Source organism: Eschrichtius robustus, chromosome 3 (assembly GCF_028021215.1).
Source record: "Eschrichtius robustus isolate mEscRob2 chromosome 3, mEscRob2.pri, whole genome shotgun sequence".
Lineage (NCBI taxonomy): Eukaryota > Metazoa > Chordata > Mammalia > Artiodactyla > Eschrichtiidae > Eschrichtius > Eschrichtius robustus.
The window spans coordinates 156,732,608-156,759,595 of NC_090826.1; the positions used below are offsets into that span (position 1 = coordinate 156,732,608).

The window sequence follows — 26,988 nt, forward strand, 5'->3', positions numbered from 1 at the left end:
TATTGAGGAAGCGAATCTAGATAAAAAGGCAGAAGTTAAATTTCACTAATTTTTCAACTTATTAGCACACTAAGACCCCCTAAACCTTGTTCCCATTAGCTCATGGTACCAGAATGTAGAGGAGCAAACCTACAGATCTGTCTTGTGACTGCCTTCATAAGGCATGTAACAAGGCTGTTATCAACTACACACAGACCTCCTGAATGCATGGTTTCTCCAGCCCCTCAGAGCCCCTTAAACTCCTGCTTTAAGCAACATGAGCAGTGAGCAAGGGCACCTGTAAAAAGATAACTGCTAACTGAAGAGTGTTGGAGCAGCATTTAACATACTCCCGTCAAGCACAGGATGTAAAGTAAGTGAAGAACAGAACCTGGAGAATTCATGTCCTAGAGCAGGGCTGGTAGACATTAGTGGTGGGGCTGTGCAGTAGTGTCCTACGTACTAGCAGGAATCCAAGAGATGACTTCATACCATGTTTCTACAAAGAAATGGGAAGACAGGGGTATGAAAAGGAAAACATTCTATCCCCAGATAAAAACAGAGCATGGTTCATGGGATCTGAATGCACATTTATGGCATACAAGAATTTCAATTCTCTGTTTTCATAAAGCAAAAATGTCAAGTCTTTGTGATTGAGTTTCACATTAACTGGTACTTTATTTGCTTAAAACCTAAACATTGTCAGTTTGAGAAGAAATCCACTGTGATATATAGATCTCCCCATTTAAATTCTAGGGTTTCTTCTTTTGATCCTTGGTAAAATTTTATCCAAGAAACAGAATAGATACATATATATATTTTAAAACATGAACCATTAGAGAATGAAATAGAAAATCAAGAAAGATTTAAGTTTTGGCGGCCCTTTTTTTTTTTTTTTTTTAAAGTTCCATAAAGACTGTAGCAGGATAAAGGATCACTGGCTCCGAGTCTCTTAGAGATAACAAGTGATGAAATTAAAAAAAAAACCCACACCCTCAAACAAGGTCAGGTAACCTCAATTCCCTGTGCTGCCCCAGGATAAAAAAACATGAATACTTTTAGTAACAATTCAGAATTCATCTTTATCTCCTACCTGCCCCATCAGTGGAAGTTTAAAGTCATGATTTTTCTAGACATCCATATTTTTGTATATAGAATATAAACTTGAATTAGATGACAACTGGTTTTTTTAAAAAGTTCAGGTAGAGAAAGAAACAATCACTTTCAACTAAAACCTTCTATGTTTTTTGATTACTGTTTAACTTGCTACCATTTAGCAAAAAGCAAAATTTCCATAGTGTTCACCTCAAATCTTATTGCTTTACAACTGTGGCATACCCTCCATTAAAAATAAAAAGATGAAGCAGTCAATCCAGTGATTAATTTAACATGGCTTTCATTGGGAAAGAGGAGGAGGGAGAAGAGGGGGTCGTGACAAAGAGACCCATAGACAAAAAAGGTAAATTAAACATACAATGGTTTTCTTAAAAAAAAAAAAAAAAAAAGAAGAAGAAGAAGAAGAAAATGTTATTTTCAACAAAAGGAAAAAAAAAAGCATTGAAAGCCCATGAGTCAAGCCATAGCCAAAACCATATTCTATCTTAAGTAGGTTTTCTTTTTTTTTCCCCTCTTTTTTTCTTTTTTCTTTTTTTTTTTCTCTTTTTTTAATAAAATCTCTCCCCAAACCATCATCACTTTTAATCCTCCCCAGACTGGGCTTCATCTTCAGACCCTTCATCCCCAGATTTCTCCGGTGGAGGGCTTGCAGATGTTTTCTTTTCAGGAGGGCTTTCTGGTTCCTCGTCTTCTTCTTTGGGAGAAGGAGTCTTTTCCTTTGATGCCTTTGAAGCTGTGGGGCGACCCACTTTCCCTTTGCCTTTCACAGGGCTTGGCGTCACTGAAAGAAGAAAAATACCAATTTGGGGAAGGGAAGAAAAGCATCTTTAACAAAAATCAGCTACTAAAGAAAATAATCTGTAAGAAAAAAAATCTATGAACACAACACCCTAACTTACTAAAAATGAAGGTGGGTACTGGTTTCCAAACCCTTTTAACCAACACTGTAATGTTATGTTAGCAGTAATGCTTACAATAGAGAAACAGGATGCTATAGAAACTGCACATCATCCTTAGTGGCTCGTGAAACTAAAAATTGTTTATGTTTAAAACTCAGGTGAAGAGGGGATGCAACTTAACCTGAATAGAAACTAAAGCCATCAAATAACTTTTAACAGTTCCATCATTACTAACAATTAAGACATGATGAGTAAAAGTTCTATTTGCTAGAATTAAAAAAAGCAAATCCAGCTTTCTGATTTAATCACAAACTAGCTTCAACCAGGAGAATACCTGGTAGAAACCACAAGGGCCTAAAGAAAATGAATCTATGCTGTCAAGTGTGATTTTATTTTGCTAGCACAGAGGATGGTGTAGGGATCAGAACACAGAACTTAAATGTATTACTGTAGGTGTATATTTTCACAATTTCAAGTCTTTACTAGCTGCTGGGATTGTGATATCAGTGGGAAAAAAGGGCAGTAATAGCTATGCTGGTGGGGTGTTTCTACCACTGTACCTGACACTAACAGGTCATTCCCAAATCTTGCCTTTCGTATGGCAGTAGTTGAAGAACAGGGCTAAGCCACCAGACTTTCAGAGGGGCTGGAGTCCTTATTAATAAATAAGTGATACTTCCAGGTATAGAAGACAGGATCCTTTTATTTTTGTTAAGTACGTGGCCAATGCCAAGCCCTAATGAAGAACTTCTGTAGAGAAGGTTTATTGGTTCTTCACATTTTTCAAAGCAGTAATTTAATCTGACTTCTGCAGAGCTCACCTGTGGCCTTTAGCCTGGGTTTGGGCATTTTCTTTTCTTTTCTCTCAGGTTTGGACTTCTTAACCATCTTTTTGTTTTTCTTTTTTGAACTGCCATAGTCACTATCGTCATCGTCTTCCATTAGGAAATCCTCATCACTGCCGGAATCTTCTGAGAGGAAAGAAGAATTTCAACGTCCAACTTAATGTACACAGCCTTCCAAGTGAACAAAGGGAGAGAGTGCTAAGAATGGAGAATGGATTTGGAAGTCAAACACTCTTGGATTCTATTTGCAGCTGTACTACCAATCTGGCTGGAGCTGTCACCGGCCCCACCTGTGAAATGGTTTAGCACACACCATGAGGGTTACATGACTGACTTGTTTGAAGAGTACGTTGAAAACAGGAAAAGATAAGACTTAATCTGGATAAAAACTGAAGCCATCAAGTAACTTTTGGTAGTTCCATCACTCCTATATAGTCCTGATGAGACTAGGGAAATGAAACTGAACTGATTTGTTGTGTTTGGCCCAAGTATAAACAAATGAAGTAAGAAAACTACACACAAAGCAGATATACATGTAATTAATTAATCTGAGTAACCTGTGAAACATCTAAATTTAGTCAACACCTTTTTTTGCAAGGTGAGGTCTACACCCTTCTCCACCAAGCCAAAATACAAATCTTAATCACAACACCCACCACGTAACTGTTAGTCTAACAATTGTTCATTCAGTATTTGAGTAGAAATGATGGACATAATGATCATGAGAATCTCTGAACCTTTTAAAATATACAAAGATATCAAAACAGTCGTCTCTTTTAATAGTTAGTATCTAATTTAAGCGACTGATTTTAACACCGAGCATCCACAAAAACGTGGAAGTAATCGAGGTCACAAACTAAAACCATGAGCAAAGTAACAAGGCAGCTTTACGTACTCTCCTGGAATGGCACCTCATCCTCTTCTTCTTGTTCTTCTTCACTGCCCACATCTTCCATGAGCATCTCCCTCTGTTTAGAGGCTGCTTTAGAGGCTGCCTGCCGTTGCTGGCGCACATTTTTATGATCTTCTTTTTCATCTTCACTGTCCTCTGCAATATCAAAGGTATAATGCAATGATCAAAGAGCTATGGGTTTGAGAGCCGACTAGAAAAGCCGATATGAGATATAACCTGCAGCTTTATTTCATTCAAAAAGGGTAAATTTTATCCCTAAAAATTTCTACAAAATATACAAGAGCTAAAATTCAAAGAATGAGCTTGAATAAGACTATGCACCCACTAGTACATATAAAATAACTTAGGCATGTAGTTCTAAGTAATAATAAAGCTGAATTTAGGTGTGAGCCCATGTTTCCTATAACATACTTTAAACTTGTATCATTGCTTTGCCCTGAAATTCTCAATCCCATTCAAACCTATCTACACAGTTTTTAGAAACTAAAGTTAGAAAAATATTTTTAAATAGTAGAACAGGGGAAGATTGTCTTCCAATGATATTTATTCTAAGATACAAAACATACAGAACCTAAAATAATGCCAAACTACTATCCTTTTCAATGAATGAGGTGTGGCCATTTCAGTTTAGAGGAGATTGAGGGAAATCTTTAAAACACATATTTAAATCAATTAGATCTCAATACAATTTTATTAAAAAAAATTACTTTCATATACTATAGTTTATAAATTAAAAGTTCTTTTCAACACACAGTTGTGGTTGTGCATAAATCTGGTTAAACAACAGGATGCCAGCCTACTGGCTCTAGACCAAGTTGTATTTTTATTAGTTTCTACCTACGGCCCTTCTCCTGGACTTTGAGGCTCCCTTATTCTGTTAAGGTTTAGCTGTTACTCTTCTGGAAACACTCGAGTCTTATAAGCTTTGCCATGGTCAGTGTTCAAGTCATCACTTTCACTACCCAAAACCTCACCTGAAGACAAATAGACACAGGGAACGGAACTGACTTTGGTAGACTCAAAACTAAACGCACCTCACAGTAGCTTAACACTAGTACAGAGTTATTCATCTTGAAGTGCTCAAATGCTTACAAATGTAAGAGATTCAAATTAGGATTCACAAGGCAGATGAATAAAAGTGTATGTTACATTATCACAACAGCACTAGATAGCGCAAAAGGTTAATATAATTTATTTTCAGACAATTAGCAGACTTGGAAAAAAAACGGAACACAAAATAGCTCAGTGGAGTGAATCCAGTGGAACTCTGCCTACCCTCTACATATTAGCTAAATAGCAGTCTCATTTAAAGGGGGATCCAGGAAGGCAAAAGCAGGGGAATATAGACCACAACTAAAATGGCTGGGAGCAAGATGGAATAAACTCTCAATTCTTTTAAGAGTTACATTTTAAAAAATAAATACCAACAAGTAATCAGCATTTAACATTTAATTTAGTCAGTTCCTCATTAATTCTTTTAAGTTAGTATTCTTACAAAAAAAACTTTCTCTGTGGCTACTGTTTCAAAGGACTACTTCCCAGCTAAAAAGAGTCAGATTGAAACTAATCGTTGTTTGCTTTCCAACCTGGAGTCATCACTCCCCCTTATTCTTATTATTCTAATTTAGTTTGGTATCTTTTATTTGTTCATGTAAATGGTTTTCAATTTTGACTATGCATGAGAATAATCTGTAAATACTTATACAAAACAAAGCCCCAACATCCCACCTAGACCTTACTGAATGAGAAGTCCTGGGATGGGATGGATATAAGTAGGTTATAAAAACCTTCATAGCAGACTTCCCTGGTGGCGCAGTGGTTAAGAATCCACCTGCCAATGCAGGGGACATGGGTTCAAGCCCTGGTCCGGGAAAATCCCACACGCCGCGGAGCAACTAAGCCCGTGCGCCACAACTACTGAGGCTTGCGCGCCTACAGCCTGTGCTCCGCAACAAGAGAAGCCACCGCAATGAGAAGCCCGCACACCGCAGCGAAGAGTTGCCCCCGTTCGCCACAACTAGAGAAAGCCCGCGTGCAGCAACGAAGGCCCAATGCAGCCAAAAACAAATTAATTAATTAATTCATTAGATAAAACAAAAAAACCTTCATAGGGACTTCCCTGGTGGTCCAGCGGTTAAGACTCTGCGCTCCCAATGCAGGGGGCCCGGGTTTGATCCCTAGTCAGGGAACTAGATCCCGCATGCCGCAATGAAGATCCTGCACGCGGCAATGCAACTAAGACCTGGCGCAGCCAAATAAATAAATAAATTTTTTTTTTTTAAAAACCTACAAACAAAAAAACCAAACCAAAACAAAAAACAAAACAAACCGCCTTCATAGGAAACTGTAATAAGCCACCAGGATTGAGAACCACTGTGAGCTCTTTGAAGATGGAAACACATAATGTTTGTAATGCAGCATTTACCACAGAGCCTGGCATTATAATAAAACCACTTATTAAAATGTCCAATAAATAAATATATAAATAGAATTACACCTATTACATTAAAAATTCTTTACTACCTGCTGAGTGAGAATCATCCTTCTTGGTCTTCACATCTTTTTCTTCTGAGTCCTCACTGTAAGCGGAAGGGGGAAAAGATTAAAAATCTTATTAGATCAAGATCCAAATGAACATAAATCTCTGGTATCTGACTGAAGGAGAACGTCGAAGAAAGCCTCTTTTATACATAAAATATTCAAACAGATGCTGAGGAGTAGAACTGCTTGCATTATTTCCCTACTTCATAGGAATGCTGGTGATTAAGAACAATTTTATCTACTTTTAGAAAACACTGCTTCCTCTGAAGACCCAAAGGAAAAAAAGAAGGTATCTCAACACAGGCTAAAAACTTTTCACCTATGGATAAGACCTGGTTCACGAGAACATTTACTAAGAAAAATTTTTTGTTGTCAGAGGCAAAGTATGAATATACTGAAAATAAATTATATAATGTATCAATGGTGGTAAAGTAGGCAAGTAAATGGATAGCCTCAAATATAGATGTAGAAAACACCTTTATAATTATTAAAGGAAACGAGTTTAGTTATATAAATTACAATATGCCTAAAAAATTTATCTAAAACAAAATGAAAACAAATTAATTAATTACCTCCTAATATTAATATTTAGGAGTCCAATATTTCTATACATCAGAAACCTCAACACATAGGCCTGCCTTGTATCATGGAGAAAATAAAAGCGAGCTAAAGGTCACTGCAGAGTAAAATAAGAAGTTAAGGAGCTTCAAAGTTCAATGGAAAGTTTTATAAAATAACTTTTTAGGTCACAAAGATGCACATTTTATATCTTCACAAATCTTAACTTGGAAATCTGGGTTCTAGTGTTCTGTCTTTGTCATGAATTATTTAGTTGTATGATCTTAGGCAAATCACTTGTACTCTCCAGCGCTAAAATTTTATGATTCCATGAGAAATTCTGACAAACAAAAAAAGAAAGAGTCACATAAAAGTTGATAGCTTAAAAAAAAAAAAAAAAAAAAAGTTGATAGCTTTCTTTTCTCAAACAGCAGATCTTGTAAATCTCTTTGGTATTCCTGTAATTTAGACCACACTCAAATGACAACCTATTGAACCCAAGATTCCTAAGCAAAAAGAAAAACCAAACACATTTCTTTACTAAGTAATCTGATCCAAATATACTATAATTCTGAAACCTGTGACTGTTCTATATAAATATTTTATGCAAAGTAAGCATTTAATTCACAAGTCTATTATAATGATGAACGGTATCATTTCCTCTAGTTCTTTTATTATTGAGTTTATAGAGACCGTTAATCCTTGAGCCCCATTACAGTGAAGTCAAGTAAAAGCTAAACTTTTAAGTAGAGACCAACAAAAAAATCAACATTAATATTGGTCTGAGGGAATAAATGTACAAGGCACTTAATACAAATGGCAACAAAAGCTATATTTATTTCAACCATTCCTGGACACTTAGCAGAGAGTAATAAAGCCAGATGACCGCAACAAGGAAAAATTTAGGCTAGGTATCAATTATATTGATGAGACATTACAACAGGCCACAAAGATGCTCATTCCTAGGAGAAATATAATAAAATAAATATAATGAAAGATAGTTCTAAGTTGGGCTGCTATATAAAACTGGATTAGAGAAATATATTATGAAACTATGGAAAACGTGTCTCCCTACAATATAATTTTATCTTATTTTTCCTCAAAATTTTTCCACATTTCTGAAATTCTCCAGGAAAGAAAATATTAGATGTTAGCGATTCAAGCAAACAGAAAATACTAGGTACATTTATTAATTATTATTATTTTTACAAACTTAGCGTTCTGTGAATTCAGAATGGAAAGATTTCTGCCTAGGGATTATAGTGGTTTTAGTGCTCAAAAGTAAATAACTTAGAAGAACTAGTGAGAATTATTATTTCATTTCTTTGAACTACTCATACTTAATAGTATTATGTGGAAGTGGTATAGCCTAATGGTTAAAAAAATGGACTTTGGAGTCCAACAGACATGGTTTCAAAATCTACTGGTCTATTTGCTGGTCCTTGGATAAATCACTGACCCCTCTAAGTTAATATTACTTACCCTAATAAAGGTTTTGTGAGAATTAAATGATAATGAATATAAATTAGCATATAATAGATACTGGCACATAATAATTATAAATGGTAACTATCATCACCACCACCACCACTACCATCAAGGAGGTCTTAAAGTTATGCTACACTGAGTATGAGAGTGAATAAATGTGTATAGCTGTAAGAGCAGAGATGAAAGCTACAATACCCTGGTCTCATGAGACAATTACAGTTAAAAGTACAACTCATCTGAATTCATTTATAAAACTAAGGGAAAGGAAACAGCCCAAAATGATTAAATTATTTAAACAAAGTAGAACTGACTATAGATAGTAAAACTCGGCAGGCAATGCAACTTAACATTCTATAAGCTTTAGTTATGATTCTGCCAATGATCTGTGACTGAATAGGAAAGGTCACTTATTCTTTGCCATTTCTACAATGAAAATGCCAATACTAACCTTGGGCAACAAATTATATACTTAAACAATCTTTCTACCTGTGTTCAGAGGTTTGAAGTAGCACCAAAGTCATTCTGGCATACCTGGAGCTCACCTTGGATTCCATGACCTTAAAGAGGCTAACCTCTAGACTCAGAAGCACTGTCTGAGATAAAATGAAATACGCAAAACAACATTAGGTGAATAAGCACTTTCCCAAAGTAACTGAAGATTCTACCAATTTAGAGACCAGACACTATCCTCATCTGAGTGGTGACAGTGTAAGAAGAATCAGACTTATGCCTCTTACCTATCTTCCTGTGAATTCTTTCCAGATCGCCTCTTATTTTTAGCTTCTCGGGGAGATGATCGAATTTTCTTAGCTGGAGGGCCCGAATCTCTTCCATAATCTTCATCTAAACAAAGTATTTTTCAAATTCAATGAACTATATTATGATTTTTACATGTCAAAATTACCACTCTATTTACTGATAATTCTCTCATGCTATTTAAAAGGTGAGAGGGCAGAATTTCCTAAATAATTTTCTTTCATTAAAAAAAAAATCTTTTCGGGCTTCCCTGGTGGCGCAGTGGTTGAGAATCTGCCTGCCAATGCAGGGAACACGGGTTCAAGCCCTGGTCTGGGAAGATCCCACATGCCGCGGAGCAACTAAGCCCGTGAGCCACAATTACTGAGCCTGCGCGTCTGGAGCCTGTGCTCGGCAACACGAGAGGCTGCAATAGTGAGAGGCCCGCGCACCGCGATGAAGAGTGGCCCCCACTTGCCGCAACTAGAGAAAGCCCTCGCACAGAAACGAAGACTCAACACAGCCAAAAATAAATAAATAAATAAATAAAATTAAAAAAAAAAATCTTTTCTACTCCAGTTCCACCTTAACTCAATCATTTCCATTTTTGCATATTACTCTCTAGTCCTCATGTGTATATTTTAATATACCCACAGTCAAATATCTCTTACTTTATATTCTACCCTTTTAATTTGTTAAAGACTTACATGTTTCCACATCTTCATATTTATTTGGAAACTATTATAGTAATATGGTTATATTACAAGCATTTTAGACTGTAAAGAACCCACAATTCTACAATCCTAACACAATTACTGTTATCAAGTAAATTACTTTTAAACTAAAGTATTATATATAGCACACTCTGGCACTTGAGGAAAATACCTCCAATTTAAAAAGTCCTATAAAACCTTAAAAAGTGACTCTTCCAAAACTTTACTACACCATCACATATAATCGTGAGTATCTAGAACAGTCTGAAGCTTCGGCAATTATTAAATGGTTGGATAATTATAAATTATGGAATACCATACAACCATTAACCAACATAAACTTTTAGTAACACAAGAAAGATAAGTAGGGGTGGGGTGGGAGGGGCACGGAACTCAAAATTCTATAGCAATATGTCAACTATATTTTTAAAAGGAGAAAAAGGACAAAAAGGTTAAAATGGCCATCTGCTGGCTAAAGGACTTTGAATAATATTTCTGCCTCAGTTTCCTTATCCGTAAAATGTAAATAAAAATAGTATAATCCCATTTTAACAGGAATGATCTAAGGATTAAATGAGTAAGTGCAAACATTTAGTAAGCATTTAATAAATATCAGTATTACCTCTGGGAGGGTGGATTATGTTTTTATTCTTCTTTATACTTGCTGCATTTTCTAGGTTTTCCCAAGGTACATAGTATTATGTTTATAAAGTAAAAGTAGATTTTAAAAAAATAAAGGAAAAAGAATAGTAAACACATCTGGAAAATGAGAGTAAGGACATACTCTAAAAAGACCTTTTATGGCTATAATTTAAGACACACTACTCACTCTTAGTTCACAAATCAAAGGTATTTCACAAAATACTCTCATCATACTTTACTATGCAAAAAATTTACATACTCCCTCTTATAATGTACAAGTTTTACCGTGATTATAGCAGGAGATATATTAAACTAATAAACACTGCATCAGAATTATCACACATTTAAACTTTGGACTCCAAAACCAGATAAGAAAAAAAATTATTCAAGTGTTTATTATCAATGATTTACTAAAGAAAAGTTAAAATCCATGCAAGTTCAACGTTTGCTTTGGGTGACACAGATTGACATAATTTATATACATCAACAGTCTAAAAATAAAAAATGAAACCTATTTCAAAAGAATAATAAGAATGTACACAAGCTGGGTATTCTTCCACTAGTCAGTCGAATTTACAACTTATTGAAATCACAAAACTTACCAGCATCATCAGATTCCTGAAATTGTGAATAATCAACGACCTTCCTATTTCTGTGGAAAGAAGAGACTCTAATTAAGATCACAAAAATGTAGGACTTTTCTAAGATATCAGAACCCACATTTCTACTTCACAAACAGAATTAGAACTAGCTCTCTGAAATTTATTTTTCAACAAGCCCCTACCCTCAGCCAAAAAATGTCCCATTTTGTTATAGGAAAGTATAGCTTAAACCGAAAGTATTTCAAATGACAATTCTCATATTGCTCATCTGAGGCATAGCTCAAATACTATCCTTTCCTACAAAACAACCTCCCACCTCCCACAAGTACATAAAACAGCAAAATAAGCCAAACTACCATATATATTCATTATACAGAGATGATATCATATGCACACAAACCAAAACTGTAAATGTTACTTTATTCTTACTGCTATACACACGTGTACACCTGATAAATAAGGTTATTACTGAGTTTTTTTCACAGCAAAGTGACCTTTAAATATAATAGTTAATTATATTTAATTAACTTACCGTCACTATGGTGACAGTAAGTTAAGCCTTACATAGGAAGGGATGGAAAAAAATTGATTCAAAAGATGCTCTTTATTAAAGAGCTTTTTTTTTTTTTTTTTTGGCCATGCCGCGCAGCTTGCAGGATCTTAGTTCCCTGACCAGGGATTGAACCCGGGCCATGGCAGTGAAAAACCTGGAATCCTAACCACTAGGCTACATGGAACTCCCTAAAGAGCATTTATTAAAGATACAAATTTATGTATTTACTTGACTCAGTGATTTTTTTTTTGACTCAGTGATTTTTAAGTACTTCTTACTAGGTAAGGCATCTTTAATATCTCAAACAAATTTAATTTCCATTTTCCTACTTCATATTCTAAACTTAAAAGTTTAAAATTCCTCTCAGAGAGATATAAGAGCTTCCATGTTAGTCTCCAAACAGCCTGGAACTTAAAAGAGCCTCAGATGTACTGTAACTAAATGGAAACTAAACAAGTGAACCGAAAGAACTATAAGGGAAACATGCCACTAACTACACTTAAACATAAGTCGAGGACTATTCCTGGTTTTATAGATTAAGACACCATTTAAATGCAAGAACAGGAGAGTAAGAATTCAAGTGCAAGCAGAACTTCTATATAATACGCAAAAATGATAGGGTGGGGTGAATTCTGAACACATCTTTGGGGCTTAGATGTGGAGGAAGGTATAGCCACATCCTTGATTTAAGAGAGAGAGAGAAAAAAAAAAAGAAAGGCTCTTAAGGAATCTTGTATTCTGTTTTTCTTTAGTCTACCAACAATGAATTATATCTTCTGACTTTACTGCCTCAATGAGTCAAGATGCAAAACTATAAAATATGTTGTAACTATATTTTGCTATAAGAAACTGAGTTTATATATTAAAGATACCCTTCTATTAGTAAAGTTAATTTCAAAAAAATATTGCTATTAGTTCCACTTACATGAGTTACCTAATCAAATTCATAGAGATAGAAAGTAAAATGGTGGTTGTCAGGGGTGGGGTAGTGGAGGATGGGGAGTCAATGGTATGTACAGTTTCAGTTTTGCAAGAGGAAGAGTTCTGGAAATTGAGTGCCCAAAAATGTGAATATATTCAACGCTACTGAACTGTACATTTAAAAATGGTTAAAATGGTAAATATGTTATTTTACCACAATTTTAAAAAAAGAATAAAATAAAAATATTTTTTCTTAAAAAAAACCCTATTTGGGGGGCGCTAGTAATCAAATGCTTATCATGTTCCAGGAAATAGTGATTTTTAATGACAGATGCCATGAAAAACAGTATTATGAACACAGTGCAAAGATGACCATTTTCTGCATCACTTAGGATCAAGGAAAATGTGACATGGAACTAGGGAGAAAGGATCCGGAAAAGGGAGTTTTAAATCTTTATCTCTAACAATTATGTACAGGTTCTGAAATCGCGGGCATAATAATTTTAGGTTAGCTGGTGGAATTGCAGCTAAAATACTGGTACAATTTCCGGTATCAATTTCTGGTATCAATAGATACATCCTACGAGACTATATAAAGGAGGGTAACCATATGGCAAAGGATCATATGAAGAACTACTGAATAAACTGGGATTTTTAACCTGCAAAAGGGAAAACATGTTAGCTTTGGTGATCAGATTAAGTGTGGGTTCAAGATAAAGGACTTCTTAACAGTTTACTAATGATAGTTACTTCCTTAGTCTATCACTAGAAACACTCCAAAAAGGAATTATATAGTACAAAATACAGAATCTGTTAGTAGGAATCCTGGGTTCTAGAACTTCAAACAAATCACTTACTTCTCTGGGCCTCAGTTCCTCATCTGTGGGAACTGACGACCTAAGTTGCTTGACAGATCTAAAAAGCTGCTCTATAAAATTAAATAAAATTATCAAAGTTTAATGAAAAAGACGACTTTTTCAATTGTAAATGGTCAACTATCCTTTTGCACACCACACATCTTAACATGTACCACTGTACCATTTGTTTTCTTCACTAATCTAAGCTTCTTGAAAGTAACAATCATGTCTTACATCCACATTTCTGGTACAGAACAAGGTAAAAAGTAGGCACTCAAATGTTTTCTGAACTTTTTGCTCTTAGGACCAAATTTTAAGAGCTCTGTTAGAAACCTAATTTTAGAAAATACTCTAGAGGATAATATCCAATCTCCTTAAAGACTTTTAAGATCTCATCTCTTGCCACTTAACAAGCAAGCAACCCCAGGAGGCTTAATTCCACCAATCAGGTTGTTTTTTTACCACTTGCTCATGCAGCTCCCTTGCTTAGAATGCTATTCATGTCACTCTCACTCATATCAGATATAACCTCACCTCTCAACAACTTTAATCCCTTATTGATAGTACATAAACTACTAAATGTCTGTCTTCCCTATTAAACATGAACATCTTGAGGACAGGGGTTGTCTCTCCTTCATTTGGAACACCAAATTCAAGGAAGGCTTGATGAGTGAATGGACTTGGACTTGGCATCTGTAAAGGATTAGTGTGGGAAAGGGAATCAGTAGAGAGGATGCATGTACCACTGGAGTCTTCAACTTATCAGACATTTAATCCCACTGCCAACAACAAAAGAAAATTTAGTTTTCTCCAAACTGAAAAACTTGTTATTTAAAATCTAAGAGATTTAAAAGGAGAATTCCCTGGTGGTCCAGTTGTTAGGACTCGGCGCTTCCACTGCGGTGGCCTGGTTCAATCCCTGGTTAGGGAACTAAGATCCTGCAAGCTGCACGGTGCGGCCAAAAAACAAACCAAAAAAAAGATTTAAAAGGCAATTATTTAGTACGTTTTTTTCTATCCTAGTTTTCAACACAGGAAAACTACAAAAATGTCACATAGACTACACTGACATTATATAAGCAATTAAATTAAAAAATTTCAAAACTAAATTGAAACACTACTGCTTCCCTTGAAACACAAAATATTTTAACTTTCAATTATGTGAAAATGGCCAGAATTATCTTACATAATAAATGTTATTTATCACAAAAACTGTAAAACCTGAGTAAAGCAAAATATGAATATAGAAGCACTCTTGTCTTAAGGGTAACTAGTAAAAAAAAAATCCATCTATAAACGCTAAAGAGGGGAAAAGAAAAAATAATTTCAATAAAAGATCTACGATAACAAGGGTCATTCACAAAAACTCATTATAATGAGTTATAATAATAGTTTGGTTCATTTTCTGCTTTCTAAAGATGCTTATTCAAAACATACTGTTTTCCACTACTTAGAGATTCACCTTATTCAGGGTTGATATATATTTTTGATGAACTTATTCCTATGCAAACTTGAAATTAAGAAGGCAACATTTAAGTCTAAAGGCATAGGAAGTCCTACCTCTAGCTGAAAACTAAGAAACATTCTCATTTTTATTACTTAAATTAAATGCCAAAGCTAAACCAACTCTTCAGTGTAAAATGAGCATCAAAAACTGGAACTGGGAGGACAACACAAAATTTCAATATAGCATAAAAGTTAAAAACACAGATTTTTAAAACTGGGTTGAAATCCTGGCTCTGCCAGTTACTTGCCCTCACTGAACTTCAGTTTCCTCACCTGTAAAATACGAAAAACAATACCTATCTCTCGAGATTGTTTCGAGGGCCAGGTACACAATTATCCAATAAATAGCCATTATTTCTTGTAAGCACTAACTTGTTCCACCCAGAATACTACTGCAATCTTGAATCACGTGAATACACAAGTAACACTCTTATTTATTAGAACAGCACGATTAAGCCGCTCCTTTTAAAACCATTGTCTTAAAAAAATAAATAAATAAAATAAAATAAAAACGTTATGTCTTAGAGTATTGGTTCTAGTGCTATTTAGAAAGATTGTCTTTAAGAGTTTGTTGCTCATTTCATTAAAATGCAATATCAAAATACCCCCCTATTTTTATATTATTTCCAACTTTATGATAAAGTTTTCAGTTGCCATTTAGGCCAGAGAAAGTAGCAACAGTAGCTATTTTAAGTCCACCATTTAAGTTAGATCGATTTCTATCACTCAGATCAACTGGAGTTCCATCTAAGTAAGTCTAAAAGTTTGCACTAGAAAAGAGAACTGTAACCCAGTAAGGAAAACAAATGTTTAAAATAGAAACTATAGGAACACAAAAACTTCAATTAAGGGGCTTCCCTGGTGGCACAGTGGATAAGAATCGGCCTGCCTATGCAGGGGACACAGGTTCGATCCCTGGTCCGGGAAGATCCCACATGCCGCGGAGCAACTAAGCCCGTGCGCCACAACTAATGAAGCCCGTGCACCTACAGCCCGTGCTCTGCAACAAGAGAAGCCACCGCAATGAGAAGCCCACACACGCACCACAACGAAGAGTAGCCCCCACTCACAGAAAGCCCACGCGCAGCAACGAAGACCCAACGCAGCCAATAAATAAATAAGTTTAAAAAACCCAAAAAACTTCAATTATATGCCTGCTCTTACTTTAAAAGCTGATATAACCGCTATATTTAGATTCTAAAGGTACCTTGGTCACAAATGAACCAATTCCTGGATGATCACCAGAGGGCTTTGAGATAAGCCCTTACTTTTGCATCAAAGTGCAAAAATGAAAGGTAAAGTTGGAAGCTAGACAAAGAACACTAAAAGATCCATTTTTGGCACCAAATGTGGATAACTCAAGCAATAGGATTTTTTTTTTCTTCCACTCTCTTAATCATCAACTTCTTTCTACTGAATACTGGTAAGTCTACCCCCCAAATGCCTTTTCTTTCTTATAGCAGCAACCATCCAAGACCAAATCAATAATATTCCTGAAATGTGAGGTATGTAAAACTAACATTCTAAAGAATCAAGGATCAACAGTATTTCAGAGATGGAAACTACCACATCTTTTGAGATGATCTCATCTAACCCTTTGAACCTTAAAGATGAGAAAACAACTTAAAACCACAAAATTCAGTGCTACTCTTTAACAAACCTGCACATCAAAATATGGAGAAACAATTAAGTTCCAGGTGAGGAAGCAGAACTTTAAAATAGAAACCCACATTTAATTATTGACACCCTAAGCTCTGTATTACTTAAAGAACACAAAATCATTTTCTCAAGGCAAATCACAGAGACTTTTAGACAATTTACTACATTATTTAGCTCAATAAAGCTATCTTCCATTTTTACCCTGAAGAAGTCCTATTGTTCTGACCAATGCAGGGAAGGAGAAGAAACACCTAGCTAATTTTCTAGAATTCAGCAATTTTCTCATTAGGCACTTAAAGTGCACTTGAAATCTGAGTTTTGAGAAACCCAAAATAGCAGCTCTTTTCACTAATCACCTAAGTGATAAACATCTAGAACAATGTTTTTCAATCTATTGGTCACAACCCACTATTGGGTCCTGAAATCAATTTACTGACGTATAACCAGCACTTTATTTTTTTGGCTGCGGCTCGCGTGGGATCTTACTTCCCTGACCAGGGATCGAACCCAGGTCCCTGGCAATGAGGGCACTGAACCCTAACCACCGGACTGCCAGGGAATTCCCTATAACCAGCATTTTAAAAGAAAAAGAAGCAAATAGAAAATATCAGAGAAAATTACACCTAAATAACTGGCAAGTTCCTGAAACTTGCTTCAGGTATTTGTATTCTTGTGTGTAGCAAATTGTAACGTAAAATGTATTTCTTATAGGAGCTTCATCAAAAAAGTCTGAGCCACTGCTATAGAATAAAATGATTTCCAAAGTAGTTTTCAGTTTCACCTTTACAAAAAATGATTTGTTATTAATCCACGGCCACAAAAGTATAACATCTCTTCCTATTTTAATTCAGTTTTAAGAAAACCACTTATTTTTAAACTTAAGCACTCATAACACCTATCAAAGTTTGGTGGCCCGTGGGGGACAGAGGGAAGGGTGATACACCACCAGGTGTATTACAGCTACTGGACCTTAGACAATTTAATCCAATCTTACCCCAAACGTGTTATCCTATCAACAAATGTCCCTGGAAGGGCATGACTGAGAACCTTTCACGATCTCCCAAGGCAACTAATTCCAAGAAAACCAGATAATGAAACAGTTCTTCTCAGCGAGGTGAAATCTGCCTCTAAAGTCCACTGACCAATTCTGTCTTGCCTAGCTCCTGGGATCACCATGGTCTAAATCAAAACCCTCTTCCATAGAGGAGCCCTTAAAATTTGTGCGAGTTTCCACTTCTTTCTTCAAGGCTAAATACTAAAGTTTCTGCATATCAAATGTCCTTAAAACTTAGGACATTTACCTCTCTCCATTCTTCTATCCCTCAAGATTCTTCATACGCCAAGTTTTCTCAGGATATAAGAAAATTAGTTCATAGAAGCCAGGATACCTAAACTCAATTCAGGGTAATTTCTCACAGTTGCTTATTTTGAGCTTCATGCTCCTTTTGGCTAAGATATATTGCTTTGACTGTATCTTATATCATTCTGCTTTTTACAATTAAACAGAATTCAAAAACAGTCACAAGATACAAGAAAGCAAAAATTTTTAAGTAAATATTTAAAATCAAGAACATTACAGGAAATAGCTCTCTAAAGTTTTTCAAATGGAAAAAGTAAATTTCTAATTTCTGCACAAAAGGGGAATAAAGGAGTTCTGAATGATGAGCCAGGTATATGTTTGAGATAGTTGTCACAATGCCCTCCTAAATTTTATCAACTTGCTAATATTTCAGTCCAGATGAATAAATATGAACTCTTATATGGCACTCCTTATTCCCAAAATACATTCAGTCCCACCATATTCTCTCCATATAGTATACTATTTTATTTAAAAGTCACACACAAATTTCAATGAGTATAACAAAGTATTGGGTAAATAAAATGGGCTAGATTTTTCCCAACAGAAGTTTAGTGCAAAATCTATGCAATTAGGAACAGAGTAAACCTCAAGCAGGTGAGATTAAAGGGGTCTCAGATGAGCACATTACCAAGTAGAGTCCTGTCTGCAGCAAGAGTCTTGGAACCCTCAGTGGACTCTTCCAATTGTCTTAACCCAACTACCAGGGACAAATCTGTAGCCTGACAAAGATTTACTGACTCATTACAATAAAGGTGATGGAACATCAGAAGTGTGGAGCATCTCACCAAACAGAGGAAAACTTCAAAAGGATTTGGGGAAGGGTACAATTTAGGTGAAATTTAAATGAAGCAGTGTCTTGATAGGCTCAAAGCACAGCAGACTGTGAAAAGGGGTCTACATCAGGTCTAGACAGTGAAGGGGACCTTGGGTCTTATTTCTTGGCAAAGAAGTTAAGGTAGATGTGAATTTTGTGCCCAGCAACCCCTCATTTGAAGCTCTAAAAATGTAAATCGAGGATAGCTCTCCGTGTCAAAAGGAGATAGCTTTTCCTGACAAAAGTGTGATGTTTCACTCTTATTGATATAATTTCAAATAGCAAAGTTTCTGACAGCCTGATTTTAGAGAATCTTTTCTTAGCAGGAAAGCAGTAGTCAAAGAAGGATTGTTATAAATCTTTCCAGTTGTACAGTATCTGTGGAAGATAGTCTGTTATCCCAGCCCAATGAATAGCCAGCTGGATTTTTACTTCTCAGTGGAGCTAAGTTTTAGTTTCTCAAGTAATTCATCTTATGGGCCATTTTATCTTGACACATGAAATCTCCCTGAAGATCACCTTGTTTTTCAGGTAACTGAACAGGTGCACAGTTCAATAAGTAGATAGGCACTAAGAAGCACCTGAAAATATGCTATAGCCAGCTGAACCACTCTTTGGCAACCTGTGGTCTCTTCACCAAAAATATTTCAAAGACCTATAATTATGGCTATTTAGATACTATTTTAAAATATGGCAATGCAATTCTGTAACAATCAGTTCCACTTCCTAGAACCTAGATAGTAATATTTTTTGAAACAAAACAAAGGGATGCCCCATTTTGACCAAAGTGGTCATATACTAAATCAAATGTTTTCTCTTATTGTCCAGAACACTGCAGTCTCTAAGTGCCAGAGGGGCACTATTCACATGGACTGTAATGTGGATGTAACATAGATGGTGCCCCAGAGTTACACAGAATTGTGGCCTTGTTTTTATATTTCTGGGGAAAACAGACCAAAAACATAAATAAAATCAATCTCCCTTTCTTTATTCAAAACTACTTTCTCCTTATTAACTAACTAGTTGTATTGCAATGATTTCAAACACTAAAACTCAACCACTTATCTTGGTTTGTAACTTTTGTCAAGTTAAATCAACCCCAATTTATTAATCTTAATTTCCTTCTAACTGTAATATACTGACGAGTTTTATAATAGGTGCTGAACCTTTTCAAATGCTATGGTTTTTCCCCTTTGGTCTTTTAATATGAATCAGTGACAGATTTTAAGTTTTATTCCCAGCACAAATGCTACTTGATCATATGTATTTTTAATACATACTGGATTCAGTTAGCTAATACTGTTTGGCATTCTTGCATCTATACATATACATAAAATGAGCCCATTAATTTTCTGTGGTGTCCTTTAGGTGGCTTTGGAATCTATTCACTTATTTTGGTCAGGGGGAAATGTCCCTGAATTACGTATACACTTAAATGCCACTTATCTAACATTCATGTTTCCTCCCACAAAAGCCTCACACTACTTCAGTGCTTTTTCCTCTACATTCAGGTGTCTTTTCCTTTAATTAACCCCTTCACATATTCTCTTATTCCTTCGAAATTTTCCTTTCCTCCACCCACCCCGCCCCCCCAGCTCACTTTAAAGTTGGTCTTCCCCACCAAAGTCCTGCTATGAACCATAACCCCCAAATGTGCTACTACCACGAGATAGAGTAACACCCCGTGGCAGTGTCTGACTGGAAAGATCACACTGGCCACAACTTCTATTTGAATTCCTCCTTCCTTTTTAATGGTTAGGTGAACTGGATCAGTTACTTAATTTAAGCCTCAGCCCTCTCACGTATGAAATAAGGGATAATATATACCTTGCTCAGAGTTGTTCAAGATTTTGAAAAACATGAGAAGTACCCGGCAGAATTGGCACAAAAAGTGTTGCTCATTAAGTGATGGCTCTATTGAGTTTCGAGTGATTTTATTTTTTCTAAAATTGAAGATGGAGAAAGGAACTGTGCTGTTAAAGGTCTAGTCTTCTTATCTACAATTTAGAAATTCAAAAAGGTCTGACAACCAAGTCTTTTCATAATTTATATGGTGGTAAACATATACAGGGCAAACAAGAGGGGCTTTTTAGAATTTTCTTTTAGTGTGAAAATTCCTAGGTTTTACCATAGAGATTAATGTGTTTCATTACAGGAGCACTACCCCAGACTGGTGATGGTACATTATGTATACAGTATAGGCACCCTGTTACCTTTTTTAAATTTTTGAAAAAATTTGAACTTCTGAACACATATACTCCCCAATGGTTTCAAACTAAGGATTGTGGACCTGTAAAACATTCTATGTGGAATCAAATGTATACAATAAATGTAAATCTAATAGAGAATTAAATAGGTAAGACTCATGCAGTCTAAATCCAGCTTTACTATTATTTCTACGCCTTAGCTCCTAGACTTAAAAGTCATCACTAGTAAATTGAAGGAACTGGACTTAATCTCAGAAGTTCTTTCTAGTTAAAAAAAAAATGCTTTTAATTAAAACTTATTCTGAGAATTGTTTTGAAGAGTAAGTTGAAAAAACTGCTATTTAAAATATTTTGGCCATATATTTCCCCTCAAATATTTTCTATATAGAGCTTAAAAACCAGTGCATACAGAATGCACTCACCATTATTTAGAGATTACAAAATAAAATAGCATTTGACCATCTTCATGCCAAACACTAGGAAGGGAAGAGTGGTACCACAGAAAGAATGCCAGCATTGTATTCAGAAAATCTAGGTTCAAATCTTGGCTGTTTCACAGTTCTGTGACCTTGAGTAACATTATTTAAGCTTATTTCATCATCTACTATATGGGAATTTTAAAAAAATCCTCTATTACAGGGTTGTAATAAGGATAAAACAAGATAAAGTGAAATCCTCAGTACCTGACTCTGCACTTACTCTTAGTAAATGTTTATTTGGTAATCACTCCAAAAAAAAAAATCAAACTTTAAAGACTTTTTTTTTTTTGCATTTTATTTATTTTTTGGCCTCGCCACACACTGGATCTTAGTTTCCCAACCAGGGATTGAACCCTGGGCCCCGGCAGTGAAAATGCTGAGTCCTAACCACTGGCCCGCCAGGGAATTCCCAACATTGTCTTCTTATAATTTTCAGATTAAATACATATATGTTAGGAAATGTTGAATACTTAAGTGTTGTTATAAAATTAACTCCCCCATTATTCAGGCTTTCCAAGTTATTATGTGAGATATCTTTGAAGGTGAAGTCTACAGAAGAGTTTATGTCTTTTTAGAAGAAAGTGACATGTAAGTAATAATAAATGTATAGATCAAAGGTTAATAAAATCACACTTCTTTCACACACACACACACACACACACACACACACACACGACCTGGACATAGAGAATAAGATCAGATACAAGGAACCAGGCTCATCTAACACCACATTTACTAGTATACTAAACTCTTGTGTCTTCCTGTGTATCCTTGGTATCATAAATTCCAAGCTGCCTTGAATTTTCAGGTTTCCAAGTTTTTCCCTTTAACCGAGGGCTTTTTGAAACTAATTTTCTGGTAAGAGAGAATATCATTTTTTTTTTAGAAATCCAGACACATTCCAACCGAATTCTCTTTGAAAAGAAAGCAATCTGGAATCTTGGGGAAGCTGATTCTCAACATAAATAAAAAATGACCAAAAAAATTTTATATCAATCTGTAAAAGAGCCTATGCTTTCACATCTAAACTTTCAATGTTAAAGGTTCCTTGCAGTCTCAAGTACTAAACAAAAGAAGACAAGACATCAGGTACACTTACATTATAAAGAAAGGAGCAAACAGATTGATCTGAGTGACTTGGACCATTTTCAATAAAGGAGGAGATCTCTGGAGAATATACAAAGGTAAATTTCAAAAACCCTGGTTTCTAGGCTGGGAAAGTTAGTAAATCTCTGAGCTTTCTTTCAAAAGTAACAGCTTTTTCTTCCCTACCTCATAAAAGCATTTTGAAAAGTTAAAAGTGCCATACACTAAAATAACATCAACACTTATCTGGTAGAAGAGACAAGCGATTATGTGGAAAGGGAGGAGGATGAGGATAAGCAGGGCTGTAAATTAAGAATCTAGGTTCTAGACCCAATCTTGGCATCTACTAGTGTATGATGCAAGGCACTTCACTTGTCCAGGTCCCCACATTACATCACTCGTAAAATGAATTTGCCTAAATTTCTTACTGGCTCTAAGACTGCAATTTTACGCTATAAATTTGAATCCAAGGCCTAAAATATTTCAGCTCTCATTTATATATGAGTCAGATACTGTAAAAGGTGACAGCAATACAGTGTGAACAGAACTACTTAGATATGTGTTGCACACATGTCTATGGAAAACCGTGCTGTAGCGTCGGTCAGTTCATTATTCCGTTCATTTGGAAACTGGTGTCAAGCAGCCATTAGTACATTTCTAAATCTTCCTTAAATGCTTAGGTTAATATTAAAATGAAAATAATAGTCACAGTAAAAAATGAAAAGCAGAAAATCCTCAAAATTATATACAGGCCTAAGGGCAGAAACATATCCCAAAAGAAGCTGCAGGGACACATTTTCCAACACATGCTTTTTTTGTTTTGGGTTTGTTTTTAAACAAGGTTGATCATTCTGATATTAGGTCAACATCTATTTTTTTTTTTGTTACATTCCCTCAAGTACATAGACTCTTCAATTACAAAAGCACTTCCCTAAGACAGAACTTTTTTTATTGCAAAATTTAACAAACCACCAAAGTCAAGTTTAATTATTTCTGCTTTATTATTGGTCAAGAGTACGTTAAAGGCTTTCAAAAAAGTTACAAAGAGACTTCATCACTAAAATATATAATCAAAAACCAAGTTGTTTTAAAATTAATAACGTGAAAGTGACCCCAAAAAAGCCCACAATATATTAACTTCATTCTTCAATTAGGGGCAAATGTACAGTTAAAATTACTTTTAACAGACTGAGCAAGAAAAAAGTTGTGCACAAATCCCAATGCCTTCAAAAAACTGATTAGAACGTGCTTAATATATTTACCCCTACCCGGTGACATTAAAAATCCAAGTTTTCAAGAAAAAAAAAGTTCTGTTCGTGTTCCAGCGTCTAAATTTGGGAGCACAAACTCAGGCTAATGAGTAAAATTACAACAATAAAATTAAAAGTCATCAAAACCTAGTGAACTGCGGTTATAAGGTAAAGAAAAGTAATAGTCCAATTTCACCACACAGTAATTTACTCCCAGAAGACAGAAGATCCAATCCAGATGAAACAAATCTTTATTATGATATTGTCTATTTGTCCTGATCCTAAAGAAAATACTCTACATAAACTGATGGGATACACTGGTCATTTTATTATGCCAAAAAAAGTATGCAAACTATAATTTGAAGTATCTATTCAGACTCCGTGCCAAAAAGTAGGCAAAACTCTTCCCGGTGGCGATGGTGAGTTATCGGAGATGCGGGTTAAAATTAGGCAGAAAAGCTGTCAGGTAGGTAGGTAGTACTCTCCTCACGCCCACCCCGAGCGTAGGAGCCTGCAGCCCCATACCCCCACCAGCTGGAGGCTGCTGTTCTAGTCTGCAGACAGAACGGTGCAGCACAAAACCCTTTCCGGGGTTCCAAACCTCCCTTTAGAGCTCTAGCTCAAAATACTTCCGTTCCTCACAAAACTTGGAATGAAGAAGGGGAAGCAACAACTATTAAAACATTTAGAAACTAAACCTATTTATCCATAAAGCACTATGCAAAGTAGCCAATTCCTTACATTGAAAGTGCCAACGACATTATATTAAAAGTAATATTTATTTGCAACAGCTCTCCTTCGTAAGGCCTCAACAGACTGGATTAAGCCACACCCCTCCATAAATGGCACATTCCATACGATAGCCGGGAGGACGGCCAAGGGCGATTCCACCGTCCGCTGGGGAACAGCAAACTTGTTGAAATTCTCAGAATAAAGTCTAACGACTAACCGAATCTAGCCCGTTTATTATTAAAGTTATTCGAGGTAAAGATAAGATTACAAAAACATCCGAGACGTGTACGCCGAGGAAGAGGAGAGAGAGAGGTAGCGGGAACGAGAACCACACGGGATTTGGGTCGTGCAGTTAACCCACACCTCCCTGAGTAGGGACATTTCCGAGGAAGGACATTTCTAGTCGGAGGCAAAGAGCGAACTCGAGGCGGGGGGAGCGGGGATTAACCAGCTCAAAACTACGAGTTGGGTGAGACACAGCATTTTCCAAGGCCTAGTCCCGAACTCTCCCTGCTGCGGAGGAAAAAAGAACGCGTCCCACCCACGCCCGGCCCGTTCCGAGAGGCGGGGCTCTGCAGCGACCCCGGAGGACGGAGGCGGGGCCCGGCGGCAGAGCTGCCCCTCCTGCTTTGCATGGAACACCCCCGTCCGCTAGAGAAAGAGGGCTGAGTCCCCCACCCCCACGCAAGCAGAGGGGGGAAGGGGCAAAACGGCGTCTCCGCCCTTCCCCCCCCCTCAATTAAGGTGGGGTCCGAGACTGAGTCCGCTGGCCCCCGCGGCCGGCTCCAAGGGGCCGGGCCGGAGGAGGTGGGGCCTGGGTGGGGGCGCTGACTTCACACCCCTCCCCCTCCGACCGCTGGCGGTTCAGGGAACACCCCGCCCGCTCCAGTGCAGCGAGTGGGGGAGGCAGCAAAGCAGCCCAGAGCCCTGCAACGGCGCGGGGCGGGGAGGAGCGCGCGCATGGGCGCGCGGCCGCTACCCCCGCGCAGCCCCGCGGGCCAGCAAGGCCCCCCACGCTCAAGGGCGCGCGCGGGCCCCGAAAGGGAGGAGGCCGCGCGTGGCACGGGAGAGGGCCGACTCTAGGCTTCTGTCCCCCACTCCTTCACCACTCACCCCAACCCCCTCCAACCCGTTCCAGGCCTCGGACTCCGCACTGACCTGACAGGCCGAGACATGTTCGCTGTCGAAACAGGACCGAGTCGAGAAGCCAAAGACCAGGACCCCCCCCACCCCGCGCGCTCGGCGCCCCACCCCCCCCAACTTCGGCCGATGGGGCCGCTGCCGCCGAACCCCGAGCTGCTGGCTTCTCAAACTCCGCCGCTCCTTGGTTCAGGGCCCCTTAATCAGACGAGCCCCCCGCTCCCCCGTCTCTTCAAAATGGATGAATCAAACCAGCCGAAAATGCGCCAAAGCCGCCGTACAACCAAAGCCACTAGGGCCTGTGGGCTCCGCCCCAACACGACCGGTCATTGGCGGCTTCTGCCAGATGCGCAGAGCTCATTCGTCCGTTTGAATCATCACGTCTCCCAGGTTCCGCCCCACTCACTGATAGGCTCCGCCTCCTCCGTGAGGTCCTGTTAGTCAAGGTGCTCTGAGAGCGCACGGCCGCAAAACAAAAATGGTCGCTGCTCGGCCCGCCCCCTGGTTTCCACTCCAGAGTTGCAGATTCGTCTTGGGTTGCGTCTTAGGATGACTAGGAAAAAAGATTTATTAAGAGTTTAATGTCATTTAATGTTAGCTTAATGATGTATCACTTCGCCTGCCTTGATCATCTAGAAACTCCACTGATGGCAAAACCCGTGGGATAGGCAGCTGATTCGTCAGCAAGGGGCTGCCTCTGAATTGGAGGGAAATTCCATAGATTCAAAAATTTTGACCTTAAACCCACAAGCTCCTTCTCCTTGCTTAAGCATTAGACCTCAGGAGCCCAACCGCTGCTGGAGCAGGGAGGCAGGATCACAGTCAAGGAATAACTTAACCACCAATTTCCATTCTCCATTCTGGACCTTGAGATCACTTCAGGGTCATTAAAGTCCCAGACATGGACCTTCAGGGCCTAATGATTAGGAGCATGAGCGCTGGGCCAGAAGGTTTTTCAGTTTGAACCTTAGGTCCACCACTTTAACAGTTGTATAGCTTTACCTCTCTGTGCCTGCCTCAGTTTTCTCATGTGTAAAATGGGGAACAATAGTGCTTAATTCATAGGATTATTAGGATTAAATGAGTTGCTATATGAAAAGGCTTTTGGACAGTCTCTGGCAAACAGTAAGTGCAATGTAAGTATTTGTTAAATTCAATCCCTTATCCCTGGGTGGGGATGGGGGAGGGGCTGCCTCAAGACTCAAGTCAAATAACTGAGGGTAACTCAGATCATTCCATTTAAATCCATGAACATTTGTTGGATGCATAAAACTCTCAGAGGCAGAGCTCAGGATCCCTATGGGAACGGCCAAGGTTTACCTGACCATTGTAAAATAGACTTCAATCCCTATCACAGGCAGCCTGTTAATAACCAACTGAAGCTACACTCCAT

At 37.4% G+C, this 26,988-nt stretch overlaps 1 protein-coding gene across 2 annotated transcripts; it reads right to left on the reverse strand.

Annotated features, from left to right (window-relative positions):
* Positions 1–1,358: 1,358 nt before the first annotated feature.
* NUCKS1 (nuclear casein kinase and cyclin dependent kinase substrate 1) lies at positions 1,359–25,708 on the reverse strand. 2 transcript variants are annotated; one of them, XM_068541587.1, is made up of 7 exons: positions 25,614–25,708; positions 11,032–11,081; positions 9,077–9,182; positions 6,276–6,331; positions 3,735–3,887; positions 2,816–2,962; positions 1,359–1,876 (listed from the first exon to the last, which is right to left on the reverse strand). In XM_068541587.1, the coding sequence occupies exons 1-7, from the start codon at positions 25,628–25,630 to the stop codon at positions 1,677–1,679; spliced, it is 729 nt and encodes a 242-aa protein (XP_068397688.1). In that variant the 5' UTR covers positions 25,631–25,708; the 3' UTR covers positions 1,359–1,676. The 2 variants fall into 2 exon arrangements, with proteins under 2 accessions (XP_068397688.1, XP_068397687.1); XM_068541586.1 differs by having other exon boundaries at positions 2,816–2,965.
* Between the last annotated feature and the right edge of the window lie 1,280 nt (positions 25,709–26,988).

Coding starts and splice junctions, on each gene's coding strand:
- NUCKS1 (XM_068541586.1), bottom strand. Junction 2,966..3,734: donor TGAGGTGCCATTCCAGGAGA/GTACGTAAAGCT, acceptor CTTTCCTCTCAG/AAGATTCCGGCAGTGATGAG. Junction 1,877..2,815: donor ACCCAGGCTAAAGGCCACAG/GTGAGCTCTGCA, acceptor TTCTTCTTTCAG/TGACGCCAAGCCCTGTGAAA.